Source organism: Protopterus annectens, chromosome 2.part1 (assembly GCF_019279795.1).
Source record: "Protopterus annectens isolate FY-2018-M chromosome 2.part1, PAN1.0, whole genome shotgun sequence".
NCBI classification, from domain to species: Eukaryota; Metazoa; Chordata; order Ceratodontiformes; family Protopteridae; genus Protopterus; species Protopterus annectens.
Window position 1 is genome coordinate 1,164,839,390 of NC_056729.1, and position 20,684 is coordinate 1,164,860,073.

Below are 20,684 nucleotides of genomic sequence, written 5' to 3' on the forward strand. Positions count from 1 at the left end.
TAGAGGGTAGTGAGACCAGCTATGTTATATGGGTTGGAGACAGTGGCACTGACAAAAAGGCAGGAGTCAGAGCTTGACGTGGCAGTGTTAAAGATGTTAAGATTTGCACTGGGTGTGATGAGGATGGACAGGGTTAGGAATAAGTATATTAGAGGGTCAGCCCAGGTTGGAAGGTTTGGAGACAAAGCCAGAGAGGCAAGATTACATTGGTTTGGACATGTGCTGAGGAGGGATGCAGAGTATATTGGGAAAAAAATGCTAAGGATGAAGCTGCCAGGTAACAGGAAAAGAGGAAGGCCTAAGATAAGGTTTATGGATGTGGTGAGAGAGGACATACAGGTGGTTGGTGTGACAGAGCAAGATGTAGAGGACAGGAAGAAATTGAAACAGTTGATCTGCTGTGGCGACCCCTAACGGGAGCAGCTGAAAGAAGAAGAAGATTCTGTTGTATAAATTTAAAACATTTTGTGATGATTAATGTAGTGTTGCACAAGTCCGTTTAATGTGTTAAAAAAAATTTAAGTATTGCAAAAACAAGGCACAATAAAATAACTTCTGCTAACGTGTCTACAAAGAGGAAGTGCCTATATGGCATGAACAACAGAGTTCTGAGAGAAATCTACCAGTTAATGCAACAGGAAGATGAAGTGCATTAGTCAGATTGATACAGAATCAAAAGCAAAATAAGTTTTTCCAGGAAAGATGAAGGTTAAAGTAAGGTTATGTTTTACCTGCTCTGAAATATTTCTTTGTGACCATCAGAATGATGTAGTTCCCAACAGTATGAAATGCCAGACATGCAGGCTGGTCCAGATTCATATTTAAATCAGTCACAGCTATATGATAAAAGTGTCTGCCAAACTTGATTCCAAAGTGACTTCTGTCAAACTAACACATATACAGTTTCAGGAAACAGAGTCAGGACAAAGAAAGCGGCACTTGAACGGCAAACAAGTAAATTTAATAAATGTAAAGCGCTTTTCGTTTGTGTGAAATGCACAAACTTCTTCAGACAAATAATTACATTTAGTGACCACCTTATATACACGAACTGATGTCAGTTCAATGAATCAATCAAAAAGTAAAACACTAATCAACATTTAAAGAAATAGTAACCACAAAGAACCACCCACAGTACAAACTATGAGGCACAATATGCCCCCTACTAAAATACTAGTAGAACAACAAACTATAATTCAATCTCAATAAAAATTGAAAAATTAAAATATTAAAAATGAGAAGATAAACTTAAAATTAGATAACACTTAACAAGTTCATCTTGCTAAACTTTTAATCTTTAAAATACTACTGATAGAGCAGCTTTCATTTAATCCAGGCACATTGTACGCATTCAATCTAATTTGCCAAGTGAGTTCATGCTCTTCCAATTTTAAGCCGACTGGGCCCCCTCTTGAGTTCTGAATGGCCTGGTCAATCACCATGAATTTAAAATTGTGGTCTGGGTGACAAGAAACATGTTTAGCCAAAGCATTTTCAGGTTTATTTTTTCTGATGGCATAAATGTGCTCGTAAATGCGATCATGGAGGCGTCTCTCCGTCTTGCCGATGTAAAATGCTAAGCAGCTCTGACACTGGGCTAAGTAAATAATCATGTAATTAAAAGTACTCTGGTCGAACCTACCCTCTATGAACATTTCCTCGATGCTGTTCTTTATGATGCTGTAAGCACCATTAGTCTCAGATCTTGAACTAGGGAGATAGGATGGACTATAGAATAAATGTGACATTCTTGCATTGCAATTGTCACTGCCAAAAATGACTAAACCCCCACTCTTGTCTGGTTTACAGATCCGAATATCATACAGTTTAATAAGGTCGATACACTCCTTTTCAGCTTTTGAAACATTACCAAAAGTGGGAAAGTTATGTCCTGACTTAAATTTCTGATGAATATCTAACTCACACATTTGTTCACAAACATTCAACAGTGGATGTAATGGTGGGTTATAAACACTAGAAATTCTGAAAGGGTTGTTGTTTGTAATATTGTTACCGCCCATCATTAAATTAAAATTAAGTTTCCTCGTAAATAATTTAATGTCAATGATGGTTTTAACTATGTCTAATCTCTGGGCGGGAACATATGTATAACCCTTTGAGAAAAGTTCAACTTGTTCTTGTGTAATAGCTACTGTAGAGTAATTATAAACCTTAAAGTCACCGTCAATATTAGTTAATACTACAGGTGGTTTGGGAATCGCTAAGTTGTTCCCTTCATAGTCATTTATACTATTAGATGCAAGAAAAACATCATAGGTTCATAGGTTAGTACTAAGCTAACTGCCCTTGCGAGCCATTTTAAGCCTAGTCATTTATCCTTTGTGAGACTTGTGTTTGTAAGGCAAAAGTACAGTTTTGTACCTACCATAAATGTAGATGTTCGAGTGCTAATACAGCTGCAGTAATCACAGATGGGTTTTCTGCCGTCAGGCGGGTCCTCGGTCGGCCGAATTCCAAAGTCTAGGTCCGGCGTCGGTTGTTGTCGCTTTCTTTCCTGACGTCAGTGCGACAGGGGTATATAAGACACAGCCGACGCCATTTTCTTCAGTCTTTCTTGCCCCAGATGTCAGGTGCCCCCAGAAGGAAGGCAATACATAAATTATATATATATATTCATGCAATGCAATATAATCAAAAATCAGTAGTTACAAGCAAATATACCATAGAAGGATAACCCAATCAGGTTGTATGAGGAGGGGTTAGCACCTAGGCCTTTACCAAGAGGGGAAGGAGGGAGGGAAACCTGTACTGCAGCTGTATTAGCACTCGAACATCTACATTTATGGTAGGTACAAAACTGTACTATGTTCATCAGCATACAGCTGCAGTAATCACAGATGGGTAGAATCCCAAAGCTACGCACAGGGTGGTAGGCACTAGGTGGAACTGGGATGAGCCAGAATGCCCTGCAACACAGCAGTGGCAAAGCCTGCTCTAGTTTTGGAGTATAAGGGCAGGTGGTAATGTTTGGTGAAGGTATGCACAGAACTCCAAGTGGCTGCCTCCAAAATATCTTTGGTGGGAACTCCTCTGAGGAAGGCTGTAGAGGTAGCTGTGGCCCTGGTGGAGTGGGATCTGATGCCTGTAGGGACAGATTTTCCATGAAAGGAGTAACAAAACCGTATGCAGTGGCCTATCCATTTTGAAATTGTCTGTTTGGTAACTGGCTTCCCTTGAGCTCCCACAGCATAGGACACAAAAAGTTGTTCTGATTTCATGAAAGGCTTTGTTCTGTCCAAATAATAACGTAGCTGTCTATGGATGTCTAAGGAGTGTAGCAGCCTTTCCCCTTTGTTTTGAGAATTGGGGTAAAAGGTAGGTAAGTGTATGGCTTGATTTAAAGCTACCCTGGATACCACTTTAGGCATAAATGACGGGTTGGTTCGAAGGGAAACCCTGTCCTGATGGAAGATGAGAAAGGGCTGCACAGCCATGAGGGCTTGTAGTTCCGAAACCCTACGAGCTGAGGTAATGGCCAGAAGGAAAGCTGTTTTCCAGGACAAATATTGCAAATCTGTTGAGGCAGCTGGTTCAAAGGGAGGCAATGTTAATTTTTCTAGAATGTAAGATCCCAGGCTGGTATTGGTTGTTTCCTTGGAGGTCTTATATTCTTAGCCCCTCTGAGGAACTGTCTTAAGAGTGGGTGAGAGAATAAGGGTGGATCAGTGTTGAATTCTGCAGAAATGGCTGAGGCATGAATTTTTATGGAGGAAAATGAAAGTCCACTGTTCAACAGCTCAGCTAGATACTGTAATATCTGAGGCAAATTCAGTTTTCTAGGATCCTGGCCTTTTTTCTCATTCCAAGAGCAAAACCGTTTCCATTTTGCGGAGTAAGCCTTTCTAGTAGATGGCCTTCTGGCCTCCAAAATGACATCCTGCACCTCTTTGGAGAGTAGGGTCTGTTGTGGTGTTAAGGAATTTTCCATGCAGCGAGATTGATTGTTTTCAGCTGACTGTGAAGAGTTTTGTAGCTGTGCTGAGTCAGTAGAAGAGGCATTAGAGGTAGGGACCAGGGAGGAGTATACGTTAGGCTCCTCAGGAGTGGGTACCAGTGTTGTCTTGGCCAGTCTGGAGCAATCAGTATCATCTTCGGTCTGTCTGCTCTTGCTTTCAAGAGCACCTTGGGCAGAAGAGGCAAAGGTGGGAAAGCGTAAACTGTCCATGCTGCCCAACTGAAAGAAAGGGCGTCCACTCTCCAGGCCTTTGGATGAAAGGTCCTTGAACAGAACTTTTCCAATTGATGATTCCTGTGGGAGGCGAAGAGGTCTATATCTGGCCTTCCCCATGCTCGGATTATCTTTGTAAACACTTGAGGATGCAACTTCCATTCATGTGGGTCTGTCATATTTCTGCTTAGATTGTCTGCCAGCGTGTTTTCCAAACCTGGCAAGTACTGTGCTTGAAGTTCGATTTGCCATTCCAGTGCCAAGTTCCAAAGTGACATGGCTAGTCTGCACAGGGGGTATGAATGTGTTCCTCCTTGTTTGTTTATGTACCACATTACTGTGGTGTTGTCTGCTCTTATCAATAATTGCCCTGGATGCAGGAGGTCCTTGAAAGCTGTAATTGCATTTATCACTGCTAGCATTTCTTTTTGATTGATGTGAAGGTGCTTTTCCTTTTGTGACCATTTGCCCTGAATGCACCTGTCTGTCATGTGCGCCCCCCAGGCGTAGTCTGAGGCGTCTGTTGTGATGACTTGATTTGCTTGAGGCTTGCGGAATGGAAGACCTGTGTTTGTTTGACATGCTTGGGCCCACCATAGAAATTCCTTTTGCAAACATGGGATTATTGGTATTATTGTTTCCAAACTGTGGCTGTGTTGAGACCATAGGTTTTTTAGGTACCATTGAAGTTTCCTCATGTGCAACTTTGCACATGGGATTAAAAGAATGCAAGATGCCATGAAGCCCAGAGCCTGCAGGATTTTCCTTGCAGTGAGCCTGGTACAATTTGCTAGCATTTTGAAGTACTGAGTTAGTTGCCCCTGTTTTTCTGGCGTGAGATAGGCCATCTGGGTGTTTGTGTCCAAGTTGGCACCCAGGAAAGTTATTTTCTGGGATGGTGTTAGCCTGGATTTCTCTTTGTTGACTGTGTATCCCAGAGAATTCAATAACCGTGTTACATAAGCCAGATGTTCCAGAAGTATGTGCTTGCTGTCCGCTTGGATCAGGCAGTCGTCCAAATAAGGGTAAATTTGTATCCCTTGAAGTCTGCAGTAGGCAATTACTGATGCCAGGCATTTCGTGAATACTCTGGGCACAGTAGATAAGCCAAAGGGCAATGCAGAGAATTGATAGTGGATTGAACCTGCAAGAAATCTGAGGTATCTTCTGCAGCTTTGTCTGATTGGGACATGCAGGTATGCCTCCTTGAGGTCCAATGTTACCAGCCAAAACTCCTTGCCCAGCATGGGAAGAAGCTGCTGTAATGTGAGCATCTTGAATTTTGGTGCAGTAGAAATGTGTTTAGGATGGATAAGTCCAAAATGGGTCTCCAGTCGGTTCCTTTCCTTGGTACCAGAAATAGTCTGGAATAAAAACCTTGACCTTGTTCGTGAGTAGGTACCTCTTGAATAGCTTTCATGTCCATGAGCTTTGAAATTTGTATTTGTGCCTCTGCCCTTTGATTGTGTGGCAGGTTTGGCATGCCTCTCATTTTTGGAAGAGTGTGAAAATGAAATCTGTAGCCTCTGTTTATAATGTCCAGGATCCATTTGTCTGTTGTGATAATATGCCAATTTCTTGTAAATAATGCCAGCTTTCCTCCCAAGGGTGCTGCCAGCTGAGACTTGCTTGGCATGAAAAGGAGGAAGTCATTGGGTTTGTTTCCTGTATTGTTGTGCACTGTCTTCGCCACCTCTTTTTGCTGGAGTTTGCCATTGCCTGCCTCTATATGATCCTTGAGATTGTCCTCTGCCCCTTGTGCGCCTGTATCTACCTCTTTGGGGCTTGTCCGTGGCTGGAAAGGACCAGTTTTTAGAAGGCCAATTTCTGCTAAAACGTGGTGGTTGAACCTGTAGAAAAGCTTTGACAGTTTGCATAGATTTAGCTTTTTCTTCCATTTTCCGTAGTATCTCCTCAGCATTAGTACCGAATAGTACATCCTTTTGTAAAGGAGCATCTAGTAGTTTAGCTTTAACATGATCAGGCAAGATTTGTTCCCTAAGCCAGGCATGTCTACGAATGACTGATCCTGTAACAGCAGCTCTACTTGAGGCCTCTAAGGCATCATAGCCACATTGTAAGGTGTGTTTACCCACTTGTTCTGCACTATGCATCATATCCTGCAACTCCTTCAAATCTGGTTGTTCAGGTTGAGACATTTTATTTCTTAATTGTGATAACAGAAACTGCTGATATTTAAGCATATGGAACTGACAATTTAAGGCCCTCATGGCTAGGGTGGCCGAGGTATATACCTTTTTTCCCCACCTTTCTAAGGATCTAGACTCTCTTTCGGAAGGTAGTGGATTCTTAGCAGTAGAGGCCTTCATTCCCTTGGGGCCTTGAGAAATGGTTTCAGGGTCAGCATTATGGCTTTTGTAAAGAAATTGGTGCGAGTTAGGAACTCTGTAGTACCTATCAGGCTTGACTGGGGCAGGAGGCAGGGAATCCGGATTAAGGCAAGCCTCCGAGTAAACATCATCAAGTATGTTCAAGACAGGAGGTATCGCCAGAGGTCTGTGTTGAGGTAACAAAAGAAATTCCCTAAGTCTTTTCTTGGAATCAGAAAAGTCTTGGCCTTCCCAATGGAAGTGTTCCCTCAAGGTGTGCAAGGTTTCCCCAAAGGAAAAATCCTCTGGGGGAGATACTGACGGAATGGACTGCTCTGCATCAGAATCTTCAAAAGGGGAGTACGAGTGTTCCTCTACATCAGAATGTTCTGAAAAAATGGAGCCCTGGTCAGAAGAGGGAGAATCTTCCTCCACTCTGGGTCTCTTGTCTGGAGGGGGTTGGGAACCCCTGATGAGAGTAATTAAATCCTCAGCCATTTTAAGCATCTGCTTTTTAGGCATGGGGCCTGGAGATGGGCCCTGTGCAACAGGCCTCTTGGGATGCATGGCTGATTTGGACTTAGTAAAGGCCTTAATGGAAAAGGAAGATGAGGGTCTAAAGACACCATGGGTGGAAGTGGACCTGTCCACATTAGGAGGCTCAGCACTCACAGTGGCTTCGGTGGTTGTTGTCTGGGTATGGGTCGAGGTACCTGCGGTCTCGGTTACAGAAGACACCGCCAAAGAAGTGTCGTCGGTAGTCAGGGGCTGCATAGGCGTCTCGCTGAGAACCGGACCACGTGTAGCCGGTTTTGGCGTGGTGTCGGTGGAGACCACGGACCTCGCGTGTCGGTCCTTGTCCTTGCGTTTTTTGGACAAAACGGTAGTCGTAGTCTCCAATGACATTTTATAATCAAAGGCTTTACCAAAAAAGTGTTGGGCGAACTCCACCCGACGCTTAATAGTGCGTTTATTGAAAGTAGCGCAAAAGTGACAGCCCGAGACGTCGTGGTCTGGGCCTAAACAAGGTATGCAAAGGGAATGGAAATCCTTATGCGGTATTTGCTTCCCACAAGAAATACAATTGTTAACTTTGTCTGACATCGGTCTGAGGCAAGAAAAGTTTCCCCAACGGGGTACTTAGCTTTAAAGAAGACTTCGGTTTCCAATTTTTTGTAAATTCAGGAGCTGGCCGACCGGCACTTGCGAACTGCTTCTGCTTCGGGCACCGCGCGGCAAAAAAGACTGAAGAAAATGGCGTCGGCTGTGTCTTATATACCCCTGTCGCACTGACGTCAGGAAAGAAAGCGACAACAACCGACGCCGGACCTAGACTTTGGAATTCGGCCGACCGAGGACCCGCCTGACGGCAGAAAACCCATCTGTGATTACTGCAGCTGTATGCACGATGAACATCACCTTAACCATTAGGCCACCCTCCCAACCCAAACAGTCAGATAAATCATGTTCACAATTTAAAGAAACAGAAGAAACAAAATCTACATCAGGAACTAAGACATTGGAAACTTGCAATGGAGAAACTAGTTCCTGTATTGTTTCGAATTCTCTTTGCCAGTCTGATTAGTCTCGTTGATGCTTGTTTTGGTCTTGCTCCTAAAAAATTAGGGTCGTTAGATCTCAAATTGTAGTGGCCTGGCCTGTTATTGTTCTGTACCCTTTCACTCCTTCTAGGGTCATCTTGGGGCCCAGTGTCTGTGAAAACATCATTACTCGCAAAAGAGTTTTTCAAAAGAGGCTCATTGTTTTCATAATAACTGCTAGGTAGTGGTGACAGAGTACTGTTGTTATTGGAAGTTTGACCTGAAGTTGATGGACCTTTCCAGACCTGAGCTTGAGATGGAATAGGGTAGGCTGTTCCCCCATTATAGGCCTTCATATCCCTATCAGTTTTCTTGATCTTATTTTTTCTAAGCTTGTCCAAATATTGGTCAATGCTTGTGAACATTCTGCTATATTCGTATTTATAGCGGAAAAATTCTTGATCTAATTTAATCTTGGCATCCAAGTCAGAAACTTGAAGACTTAAAGTCTCAGCTAATAGGGAGTAATGTTTACTCATTAATGATAATAGTTCTGAACCCTGTTGGTCAAATAAAGATATCAGGTCCTTATGAAATGCTGAATTTGCAAACAGGCCAGTAGGATACTGATAATGTCTTAAACCTTTGGGAAAATTTTTCGTTTAAGACACTCTTGAAAATAGGATATTTCAAGTTGTGTCTTTTTCAATTTTACTAAAAGGTTATCAAGTAACTTTAAATTATAAGTTATGTCTAAGTATTCACAGCCTTTGTCAACTATTTGTTGCTTCGAACCTTCAGGTATCGTGGAGAAAGAAAAATTGTCGGCCATCCAGTTCTTTATGTCCAGGAAATGGGCAGTGTTAATGTTGGATACAGCTTGTTCTCCTGCAGCCGAAGGTTCCCTGATGGCTGTATTAAAAGAATTAGCATTAGAGTTGTTTGTTGAAATTAAACACGCTTTGTTTGTCTGTGAAACAACCACACCATCTGACGCAACTTGGAAAGCCGGTAACTCGTCGGAAGTGGTTGAGCGGCTGGCCGGAATACTCCTCTGCCCGCATGTAAGGCTCGATGATCCTGACGATCCTAACGGGCGTCCAGCGGTGTGGTTGGTTGAATCAGTAGTCATGCTCACATGAGAAACTAGGTTAGACGGAGGCAATATTGTATTGGCATGTTGGTGGTTCTCTAATTTATCCAATCTGTCAAAGAGCACATCCATACGCTGCATTAAAACGTCCAATGTAGCGTTAGAAATAGGGTCAGGACCTTTTGTTGCAAAGGAAACACTATAATTTATTACATTTTTAAGAAGCTCCGGTGTGTTCCGAAATGAAGTGCCGCTATCACAATCTCCTGATTCAGACGCCATATATAAACTAGGGCACAAACTTAGGCCAACTAACAAACTGATAAAATACAGGAAACAGAGTCAGGACAAATAAAGCGGCACTTGAACGGCAAACAAGTAAATTTAATAAATGTAAAGTGCTTTTCATTTGTGTGAAATGCACAAACTTCTTCAGACAAATAATTACATTTAGTGTCCACCTTATATACACGAGCTGATGTCAGTTCAATGAATCAATCAAAAAGTAAAACACTTATCTAATTTTAAGTTTTTACTTCTCATTTTTAATATTTTAATTTTTCAATTTTTATTGAGATTGAATTATAGTTTGTTGTTCTATTAGTATTTTAGTAGGGGGCATATTGTGCCTCATAGTTTGTACTGTGGGTGGTTCTTTGTGGTTACTATTTCTTTAAATGTTGATTAGTGTTTTACTTTTTCATTGATTCATTGAACTGACATCAGTTCGTGTATATAAGGTGGACACTAAATGTAATTATTTGTCTGAAGAAGTTTTGTGCATTTCACACAAACAAAAAGCGCTTTACATTTATTAAATTTACTTGTTTGCCGTTCAAGTGCCGCTTTCTTTGTCCTGACTCTGTTTCCTGTATTTTATCAGTTTGTTAGACGGCCTAAGTTTGTGCACATATACAGTTTCCACGGACCCCTTTCAGCAGGCCTTCCACCTTCACAATATTGTTATACGGCTGTTCTAAGGCAGAACTTACCTGACACAAGTGTTTTCTGAACAGTTTACATTCAAGGCATGTGCTGTTTGCAAGAGATGTCGGCTCAGATTGTACAGCTGAGGAAGGCTGTCACCATCTTTCAGATCTTTGAACCAACTTTCGGGAAAAGATGCAATTACCTATTGAGATTAAAAAAAAAACAGTTTTTAACTGTGCTCTGTGTAAATGTATTCACATTTTGTAACACAGGCTACATAAGAAAGCCAGAAATTTCAAGATTGCTGTTACCAATACATAAGTTTTAGAAGTCTACATTTTTTTTGTCATGCATAGTATTTTACAGTACAGATCTCAAAGTAGTTGGATGAACATGTATAGTCAAAAAGTACAAAGATAAATGTGCACCACACATACATAAACGTCTGTATGTGAGTGCGTACATATCTAAGGGGCTTGAAAACATAGAAACTTGCAACAGAATGCGTCAACAGCCAACTTGTACAAGTAACCAAAGAAATGGCAGGTGCACAGAAGTAGCTTTATTAAGTAGGCCAATGCATGATGCCATGGCATGCTTTGTCACAGGCATGCATCTGTCCCTGAGAATGGGATCGGCCAGGAAGAATATGTCAAACACTGAATGGAGGACAGGATAAATCCAACCAAAATATCTGTCCAAGGTAAGTCCTTGATGTTATATCTGCTGATTCACACTGACTACACAGGTGTAAACAATGGAACAGATACAATGTGAGTGGAAAAGTAGATAACATATGTAGCCACCATTGTCTGTCTTGCTTTCATTACATAACAATACTATACAAACTACAGAAGAATGCAGTCAAAAGCATCTTATTGGCGCGAAGGACTGTATTTCTGACAAAAAACTGAAGGCTAAAGTACTTGTCTTGTGAATTTTAAACATGCTGACTTAAGAATGAGGTTCTTTCCCATCTCAGCATAAAAATATAACCACAAAAAGGTGAAGGAAGGAAACCAGGTATACCTCTCAACTGTCCATATTTTCACCTCATATTTTTGGTCTGTTCCTCATAAAACTTACAGCTTTCTGGAAAATTACTGATGGCTGAAATCAGTAAATAATGACATACCACTCAGTTTCAGACATATCCTTTAAAAATGTATGTTAACATAAATCCTGTTATTCTTGCAACTTTCTAGGTTTATAAGAATATTTAAAATCTGTCCCTATTTTTGGCCTTTGTCCCTCCCATTTTTTAGTCTATGTTCAGATTTCTTGCACTAACAGGTTGAGAAGTATGAAACCAGGATGTAAACAACTGTTATGTCTTCCAGTAATTATGAAAATATAACTGTGTTAGTAACTTAACATAAATGTTGATGTTAGCAGTTTTGCTGTTGCACTACTCACTTTTGGGATATCCTGCCTGCTGGCAGCCTGCGGTTAAGACAGTCTTCTAGAGCTATGACCTCTCCCAGGGCTCTGGCTTACATCATCTTTCCAATGTGGGCAGTGCCTTAGCTGCTTGGAAAGAGGTTTTTTTTCTTTTTTTTTAGCAGAAAAACCCTCTTTTCCTTTAGCAAAGAAAATAAATAGCTGATCATTTTTTCTCAACTTTGGTTCAGAGTATGCAGAATCTCAAACTGTCTATGCAAATCAATGAAATGCGGGTTCCTTTCACCATGAGTTTTGAGGCTTAGGAAAAAGGAGTGGGAACTGAATGGTCTGGTTTAAGGGCAGTTAATTAACTACTTTAGGCATAAAGGAAGGATTAGTTTGCAATGCCACTCTGTCCTGATACAGCACAGTATCAGAAAGGGCTTTTTCACATTAGGTCTTGTAATAATCAAACGTATTTAACAGGGGAAGCTGCTAGCAAGAACAGCATCTTCCAAAAGAGGAACAGAATACGGTAAAAGGATGTCAGTTCAAAGGGAATGTGGCAAGATCAAATTTTCTAGCAAGTAACTGAGGACCTGTGGTAGATCAGTTTATCTCTTAGGTGGCCCAAGATGGATAACTCCCCTTAGGAACTGTTTAGCTGTAGTCCTAGTGTATAAAGGGCCTCCAAAAACAGACAAGCTGAAACAGCATAAGCATATACTTTAACAGATTTGTAAGCTAAACTTAGATCTGATGTCCATTGCGTACATGTCAACCTGTGGGTACACCGAATCTGAAGCTAGCACCATCAGAATAATCTGTACAGCTCCACCTCCTCTACCTATAATGCTGTTCCCTTCCATATCTTCTCAGATCTCATTTGCCACCCTCACCATCAGACGTGGTCCTGTGAGCTCCACAGATAAGTGCTGTTTTCCCTGTTATTTCAGTCAAGTTTCTTGCCTCCTCTACCTTTCTTAGGCACTTTCTATAGTGAAGAGTCTAAGTTTAGCTGTTAGTTGATTAATAGTTTAGGTAGCTTGTGGGGGTACATCATTAGTGATCTTGCTACATTTACTCTTCTTGCCGGCAGGCAGTCCTCGGACGGCCAGAATCCCAAAGTCTGGGTTCGGCGTCGGCTGCTCAGCCATGCTCCCTGACGTCAGAGCGCCAGGAGTACAAAGATGGCAGCCGACGCCATGTTCTCCAGTTTTTCTTGCCCCAGATGTCAGGTGTTCCAAAATGAGTAAAATCCCATACCCTTTGCAAATACACCTCAGAAGAAGGGTGAAGAAGGGAACCACACAAAAGAAAAAATAAGAGGGGACAGGAGGGAGGGTAACCCAGACTGCAACAGTGAAGACACTCGAACATCTACATTTATGGTAAGTGTACACAACTGTACTATGTTCATCGTGTTTCACTGTTGCAGTCATGACTGTAGGGTTGAATCCCAAAGCAGAAGAAAAGGGAGGTGGTCATAAAGTAGAGGGGGTGGCTAAAAGGCCCTGCAAGACTGCAGAAGCAAAGCTTGCCCTAGACTTAGAGTAGAGAGGTAGATTGTAGTGCTTAGAAAAAGTATGCACTGAACTCCAAGTTGCAGCTTCCAAAATGTCTTTGGTAGGAACTCCCCTGAGGAAGGCAGCTGAAGTGGCAGCAGCTCTGGTAGAGTGAGTCCTTATACTCCCTGGGATTTGCTTTCCATGGTGTGAATAACAAAATCTGATTCCATGAGCAATCCATTTAGAAATGGTCTGTTTTGAAATGGCTTTATCTTGGGAACTTGAAGCATAAGAAACAAACAATTGCTCTGATTTCCTGATGTCCTTGGTTCTGTCCAGGTAAAAACGTAGTTGTCTGTGTACATCCAAGGAATGCAAGATCCTTTCCCCCCTATTTTGAGGACTGGGGAAAAAGTTGGCAGGTGAATAGTTTGATTTAAAGCCACTTTGGAAACCACCTTAGGCATGAAAGTAGGATTAGTCCTTAAAGACACCCTGTCTTGGTGAAAAATAATATAAGGTTCCACAGCCATGAGAGCTTGCAACGTCGAAACTCTCCTGGCAGAGGTCAGAGCTAACAGGATGGCTGTCTTCCAAGATAAAAACTTGATGTCAGATGTGGCAGCAGGCTCAAAAGGAGGTAAGGTGAGTTTTTCCAAAACATAGTTGAGATCCCAGGCAGGAATGGGTGGAGATCTAGGGGGCCTTAAGTTCTTAGCTCCTCTGAGAAACTGTCTCATGAGCTGGTGGGAAAAGATTGGAGGGTCTGTATTATAATGAGCAGAAATAGCAGAGGCATGTATTTTTATGGAAGAAAAAGAAAGACCCTTATGTAAGAGGTCTGTCAGATAAAGTAAAATCAGAGTAATGTTAGGAATAAGAGGATCCGAATCCTGAGCCTGCATCCAGGTGCAAAATCTTTTCCATTTTCCTGCATAAGATTTTCTAGTGCTAGGACGTCTGGCTTCTAAAATGACATCCATAACCTGCTTGGGTAGGAGAGAATGAATCATAGACCCTGGATTAACCAGGCAGCCAGGCTGAGAGTTTTGACATGGGAGTGCAGAACTTGACCCTGGTATTGGGACAGAAGGTTCGGAGTCTGAGGTAAAACCCAAGGGGGCTCCAGAGAAAGGTTTTTCAGAGTTGGGTACCAAAACTGTCGAGGCCAATTTGGGGCCAGTAAAATTATCATCTTGGGCTTGTCCTGTTTGATCTTTAATAACACCCGTGGAAGAAGAGGCGGGAAGGCATACCCAGAGAGGTTTCTCCAAATGAATGATAGTGCATCCACTTTCCAAGCTAGTTCGTGGAATGTCCTTGTGCAAAAAATCTGTAGTTGATGATTGAGGTGGGAAGCAAAGAGGTCTATGTGAGGACATCCCCAGACTGCTGTAATCATCTTGAATATTTCGGTGTCCAGCATCCATTCGTGTGGGTCTGACAGGTTCCTGCTCAGACTGTCTGCCAGGATGTTTTGCTTCCCTGGCAGAAACTGAGCTTGAAGGTCCAGTTTGTAAGCTAGAGCTGTGTTCCATAGATTCATGGCTGGTCTGCAAAGGGGATAGGAATGTGATCCCCCTTGCTTGTTTATGTACCACATAACTGTGGTGTTGTCTGTCCGTATCAGTAGTTGTCCTGGTTGTAGAAGATTCCTGAAGGCCAATAGAGCGTTCTGAACAGCTAACATTTCCTTTCAATTGATATGCAGGTGTTTCTGATCCTTTGTCCAAAGGCCCTGCAGACAGTTGCCCTGAAAATGGGCTCCCCATGCATAATCCGAGGCGTCCGTGGTTAGTATCTGACTGGCTGGAGGCAGACTGAAGGCCTTCCCTTTGTTTTGAGTACATGCCTTGGACCACCAAAGGAATTCCTTTTGAAGACAAGGCAGGACGGTGATCTGTATGTCTAAACTGTGGCAATGCTGAGACCATACACTTTTTAGGTACCACTGTATTTTCCTCATATGTAGTCTTGCATATGGTACGAGAAGGATGCAGGAGGCCATGTAACCCAAAGCCTGCAGGAATTTCCTTGCAGATAGCTGAGTTAATGATGCCAAGGTTTTGAAGGTTGAAGCCAGCTGTAATTGTTTTTCGTATGTCAGAAATGCCATCTGGGTTGTTGTGTTTAGAAGAGCACCCAGAAAAGTTATCTGTTGTGAGGGTGTCAAATATGACTTTTTTATGTTTACAGTGAATCCCAGGAACCTGAGAAGTTTTTGAACAAATTCTAGATGCTGGAGTAAGACATCCTTGCTGTCTGCCTGAATAAGACAGTCGTCCAGATAAGGGTAAATTTGAATTCCCTTGAGTCTGCAATAAGCTACTACTGGAGCCAGGCATTTTGTGAAGACCCTGGGCGCAGTAGACAATCCAAAGGGCAGCGCAGAGAATTGATAGTGCCTCGATCCGGCCTTGAACCTGAGGTATTTTCTGCACTCCTGCCTGATGGGAATGTGTAAATAAGCCTCCTTTAAATCCAAAGTTACCATCCATGCATTTTTGGTCAGCATTGGAAGTAGCTGCTGTAGAGTAAGCATCGTGAATTTTGGTATCTCGAGAAAAGTGTTCAAGACTGACAGATCCAGAATGGGTCTCCATGAATTTTGCTTTCTGGGGACTAGAAAGAGCCTTGAGTAAAAACCTTGTCCCATTTCTGAAAGTGGAACCAGTTCTATGGCTTTCATAGCCAAGAGGGCTTCCACCTGGTTTAAGGCCTCTAACCATTGATGTTTTGGTAGATCCGGCCATCCGCTTGGTCTTGGTAGGGTATGAAAATGGAATTTGTAACCTCTTGAAACCACATCCAGAGCCCACTTGTCTTGGGTTATATGAGTCCAATTTAGGTGAAAAAGAGAAAGTTTTCCTCCAAGAGGGGCTTCCAGGCAAGACGTTCCTGTAGCCCAACAGAGGGAGTCATTGAGCCTGTTTTCTATGAGCTTGCGACCTGTCCTCTTCCTCCCCTAGGGGTGGAAGCAGTCCACTGTCTTGGTCTATAAGAGGCTTGCGTTTGGGGCCTTCCTCGGGAGCGTCTGTATCTACCCCTCTGAGGCCTGTCTGAATTGGGAAAGGACCAATTTTTAGTAGGCCAATTCCTACTAAATCTGGGTGGCTGTACTTGTAAGAAATCCTTAACCGTTTGCATGGATTTTGCCTTGTCCTCCATCTTCTTTATCACCTCTTCAGCCTTAGATCCAAACAAAACATTATGTTGAACAGGAGCATCCAATAACTTAGCTTTTACTTGATCTGGCAAGTTTTGTTCCTTTAACCAAGCATGCCTTCTAATGACTGTGCCAGAGGCAGCAGCCCTACAAGAAGCCTCCAAGGCATCAAAACCACAGTGTAAACCATGCTTCCCTACGTGTTCAGTGGCATGCATTAAGTCATGTAATTCCTTATCATTTGCACAAGCGGAAATGGAAGTTAGCTTTTGTTTCAAAACAGACAGAAGAAATTGCTGGTATTTCAGCATATGAAATTGACAGTTTAAAGCCCTAATAGATAAAGTTGCAGAAGTGTACACTTTTTTGCCCCATCTTTCTAAAGATCTGGAATCCTTCTCAGTGGGAATGGGTTTTTTAGCAGTAGTGGCCTTAACCCCCTTAGGGCCTTGAGAAATGGTTTCAGGATCAGCAGTAGGATTCTTGTATAAAAACTGGTGGGAATCAGGAACCCTATAATATCTGTCTGGCTTAACAGAAGCTGGAGGAAAGGAGTCAGGAGTTAAGTTAGCCTCCGAAAAAGCATCATCCACAATATCCAAAATAGGAGGGATAGCCAGGGGTCTATGTTGGGGAAGAAGAAGAAAATCCTTAAGTCTCTTCTTAGATTCTGAGTACTCCTGTCCTTCCCAGTGAAAATGTTCCCTCAATTCATGTAAAGTTTCCCCAAAAGAGAAATCCTCAGGGGGAGAAGCTGAAGGAATGGATTCCTCAGCATCAGAATCCTCATAAGGAGGGAAAGAATAATCCTGGTCAGAAGAAGAAACTGAAGAAACAGAAGCCTGATCAGAGGAGTCATAATACAATTCCTGCCTTGGCCTTTTATCTGGAGGGGGATGTGAACCCCTAATCATAGTAAGTAAGTCCTCCGCCATCTTAAGTAACTGTTTCTGAGACTTGGGTCCCGGATCAGAAGAGGCCTGGGCTGTAGTCTTTGATTTGGAAGGAGTCTTTGCCTTTGTCTTTGGCTTTGCCTTTATCAGAAGCTGAGTAGGCCTGAAAACCCCTTCAGAAGCCGGTACCTGCACAGCGGCTCCGGACCCATCCGAAGGAGAATTGTCCGAAGGTCCTGCAACTGAAATATTCAAAGGCCTAGTTGGCTCCTCATGGGAGTCCATTTCGGCCATCGGTTCTGAAATGGCCGACGACAGGGGCTGCAAAAGCGCCTCACTGACGACGGCCGAACCTGAAGCTGGCTCTGCTTGTACAATATCGTCTGATTTGGACCTCGGAGGCCTGTCTTTATCCTTGCGTCGTTTGTGAACTCCGGTAGCTGGAAGCGTGTCCGACGACATTTTGTAATTAAAATGCCTACCGAAGTAATGAAATGCAAAAACGTACCTTCGTTTAATAGTACATTGATTAAATCTAGCACAAAACCGACAACTAGCTACGTCGTGGTCAGGGCCTAAGCAAGGAATACAGTAAGAATGAAAATCCTTATGAGGTATTTGCTTCCCACATGAAATACAATTATTAACTTTTTCTGACATCGGACTGGAGCAAGAAAAAAGTTTCCCCAATGGGGTACTTAGCTTTGAGTAGAAGAAGAAAATCTTCGGACTGAAGTACGTTTAGAAAAAATTGTCAGGAGTCAGCCGACCAGCACTTGCGAACTGCTATCACCGCACGGCAAGAAAGACTGGAGAACATGGCGTTGGCCAGCTTTGTAATCCTGGCGCTCTGACGTCAGGGAGCATGGCTGAGCAGCCGACGCCGGACCCAGACTTTGGGATTCTGGCCGACCGAGGACTGCCTGCCGGCAGGGGAGAACCCTACAGTCATGACTGCAACACTGAAACACGATGAACATATATATTTACTGTTGTTACATTGTTTGTTTGGTAGCTATGGATAAACAATCCCCTGCTGCAGGTTCAAAAAATACTAATAGTGTGAGCACAATTTGCCCCCAGAAGTTTGTCGTGACAGCTGTGTCTATTGTCTGAGTATAGCTCACCAGGATATGGAGTGACAGGTCTGCGTGGCCTTTGGCACTGGAGCCCTGACTGACAGAAGGACTAAACTAGTGTTGAAAGGTATGCTTCTGCCATCTTCTTCTGCTCCTACAGTGACCACTTCCCTGTCATCCTAAAAACAAAAACAGAAAGCCAGAGAACAGGGTGGGCAAGAACAAGTCTAGCAAGGAGAGTTCTAAAGTCAGAGAAGAGAGCTACCATAAATGTCCCTGGTCCTGTTCAGACAATCAGCAAGATCTGAAGGTCCAGAGGCCTTTGGCTCCTCCTCCTCTGATGAAACCCATACCTTGGTGCCACATCTGCAGCAATCACTACAGGCTGCAATTCTGGACTTTGAGTCATCTGGCATCCAGACCCCCAGTATCCCTAGCCCCTTCCTCTTGGGGGTTTTCACCAAAAGGAAAGTTTTCACCAGAACCTTCCCCTTCCTGAATCTGAACATCTCTCCTTTTTGGGTCTGAGACTCATATCTTCCAGCTAAGAAGGCATTGAAGCTGGCTTCCATGGCTTTGTCTAGGTCAGCAAAGTCAGTTGGGAGTTTTACAAGCTCAGATTTACAGCATCTGATGCATTCCTTTCTTCAGGCACAGATGGACCTAGGGATCCTTTCCTCCTCCTCTGTTCCTCAACCCTTTCTAGTGGTGCCTTAAGCACCATGCCTTTCTTTTCCTCCTTTGGCACATTCTTTGGTGCTAGGTCCCACAGATTCAACCACCCAGCTTCTTTCCCTATGCCACTGCTAACGGCTTGCCTGTATCAAACAACACTACCATCCTTGATGTTCTTGACTTTAGCTTTGTCAGAGCAGAGTGTGTCTCAGAGCTGAGGTGTTAGGGTCGGAGTCTCTGGGTTGGGCTCAGCTCTCAGGATTTCAGAGTTGTCCTTCCCCTTGGGAGCTTTACACAGCTTGGCTCTGATCACCATGTCAGATCCAGCGGGTTCGGCACAGGACCCTCATCTCTCCCTCTCTCTCTCAGGTCCCTGGATCTGAACATAACTGGGTCCAGCCATCCAGCCTATCTACTGGCTTTCAGTGTCATGGAAAGGATCCTGTCTCAATCAGAGATGAGTGCCCCTGTAGTTAGTAAATATCCATCCCAATCTCTTCCTCCATCTGTGTTCTTGGATTCTTGTCAGTTTGCTCACAGAAAGCTCAGGCTTCCAGGCCTCAAGACTCCACCTGATATGGGGACCCCCCTGTTTCTTCAGTGTTCCATTCTGGCTCCCATCCCCCAAGAGGTTCACACTAAGAGCAAATGCAAGAGGAAGCATTTAGATGCACCAGATGAGTCACTTACAGGGGATACTGACTCTGATCAAGTGTAGGGGCCCCTAGGTCCCCCCATGAGGATGCCTCTTTTGTGGACTGATTTGAATTGATGAAATAAGATGGAGTGGACCACTGAAGCACTACTCCCCAGAGTAGTTGGTTAATTCTTAAGGTCTTTGGTATGGGCCAGCCATGTCTTGGGTGGTTCACCCTCTGGATGCCTTCTTCGACCTAGTGTCCTGGAGGGCTTGAAGGGAACCAGATATGGTGAAGCCAGAATACTAGATAAGATTATGTCCCACCTAGGCATCCAGCAGTGGATGCTATTGTGACTGCTGCAGCTACAAAGAAGGACATCTCAGAGGAGTTCTACAATCCATCCCCCCAAAGGGAGTCTCAAGCATTGGGCCATCTAGGAAAGTGCACCTGTGTTTCAGCCATCTTTGCCTTATGGGCGCTGAATTACTTAGTCAATATGGCTAGACTTCAATGGGACTTGATCTAAGAAGTGGCAAAGTTGGTAACAGCCCAGCAGCCTCCAGATGCTCAGAAGAATCTGGAAGCACCACTGTCCACAATGCAGTCTATAACCAACATACTCGTAAGACACTTTTCCAATATCCCAGCTGCAGGCACTGGTATAACCATGCACTGCAGTGTCTGGACATGCTTGTGCAATTTTGCAGACTGTTTTAAGGCAGCCTTTATCAATGTCATGTATGATGGATCCTCTCTTTTGGTTCAAAGGTCAAATAAATTCTCAACAAGAGCAAACAGGATGGAAAGATGCTGTCTGCTGTTGGGGTTCATTTCTCCATGCCTTAAAGGTCCTTTTGCAGGAACCAGAAAGGAGAGAACAGCTCTTCTTTCCAAAGTTGCAGCAGTCTTTCTGAGATACCCCTGCTGACGGTTCCCCTGGGCGGAGGAATTTTAATGGACGTTGCAGAGGCAGTTTGCAGAAACAGGGCTACTGTGGACCTTTTTACAGGAAGCCTCTTATTTGCCCCTGAAGGGCTGCATGACTACCACTCTCTGGAGGTAGTCGGTGGAGGGAGTGTGTGTCTCCCCACCCTGAAGCTTGGGAAGCCATCACTTCAGATGCATGGGTGATGATAGCCATATCCAGAAGTTTTACAACTTCCTTTTTATTTGTCCCAAAGACAGAAAAAAATTACTTTCTAATATCCCAACCAGGTAAAGAAGACAGGAAGTAGCAGAGATAAAGAAGCTGCTTC

At 43.3% G+C, this 20,684-nt stretch overlaps 1 protein-coding gene across 1 annotated transcript in view; it reads right to left on the reverse strand.

Moving 5' to 3' along the window:
* GCFC2 (GC-rich sequence DNA-binding factor 2) overlaps nt 1-20,684 on the reverse strand; it is an 881,623-nt gene that overhangs the window by 61,384 nt on the left and 799,555 nt on the right. Inside the window, exon 17 of the mRNA XM_044062700.1 lies at nt 10,146-10,285. Within this exon, the coding sequence (XP_043918635.1) occupies nt 10,146-10,285 (140 nt within the window). The remainder of the gene's footprint in view (nt 1-10,145; nt 10,286-20,684) is intronic.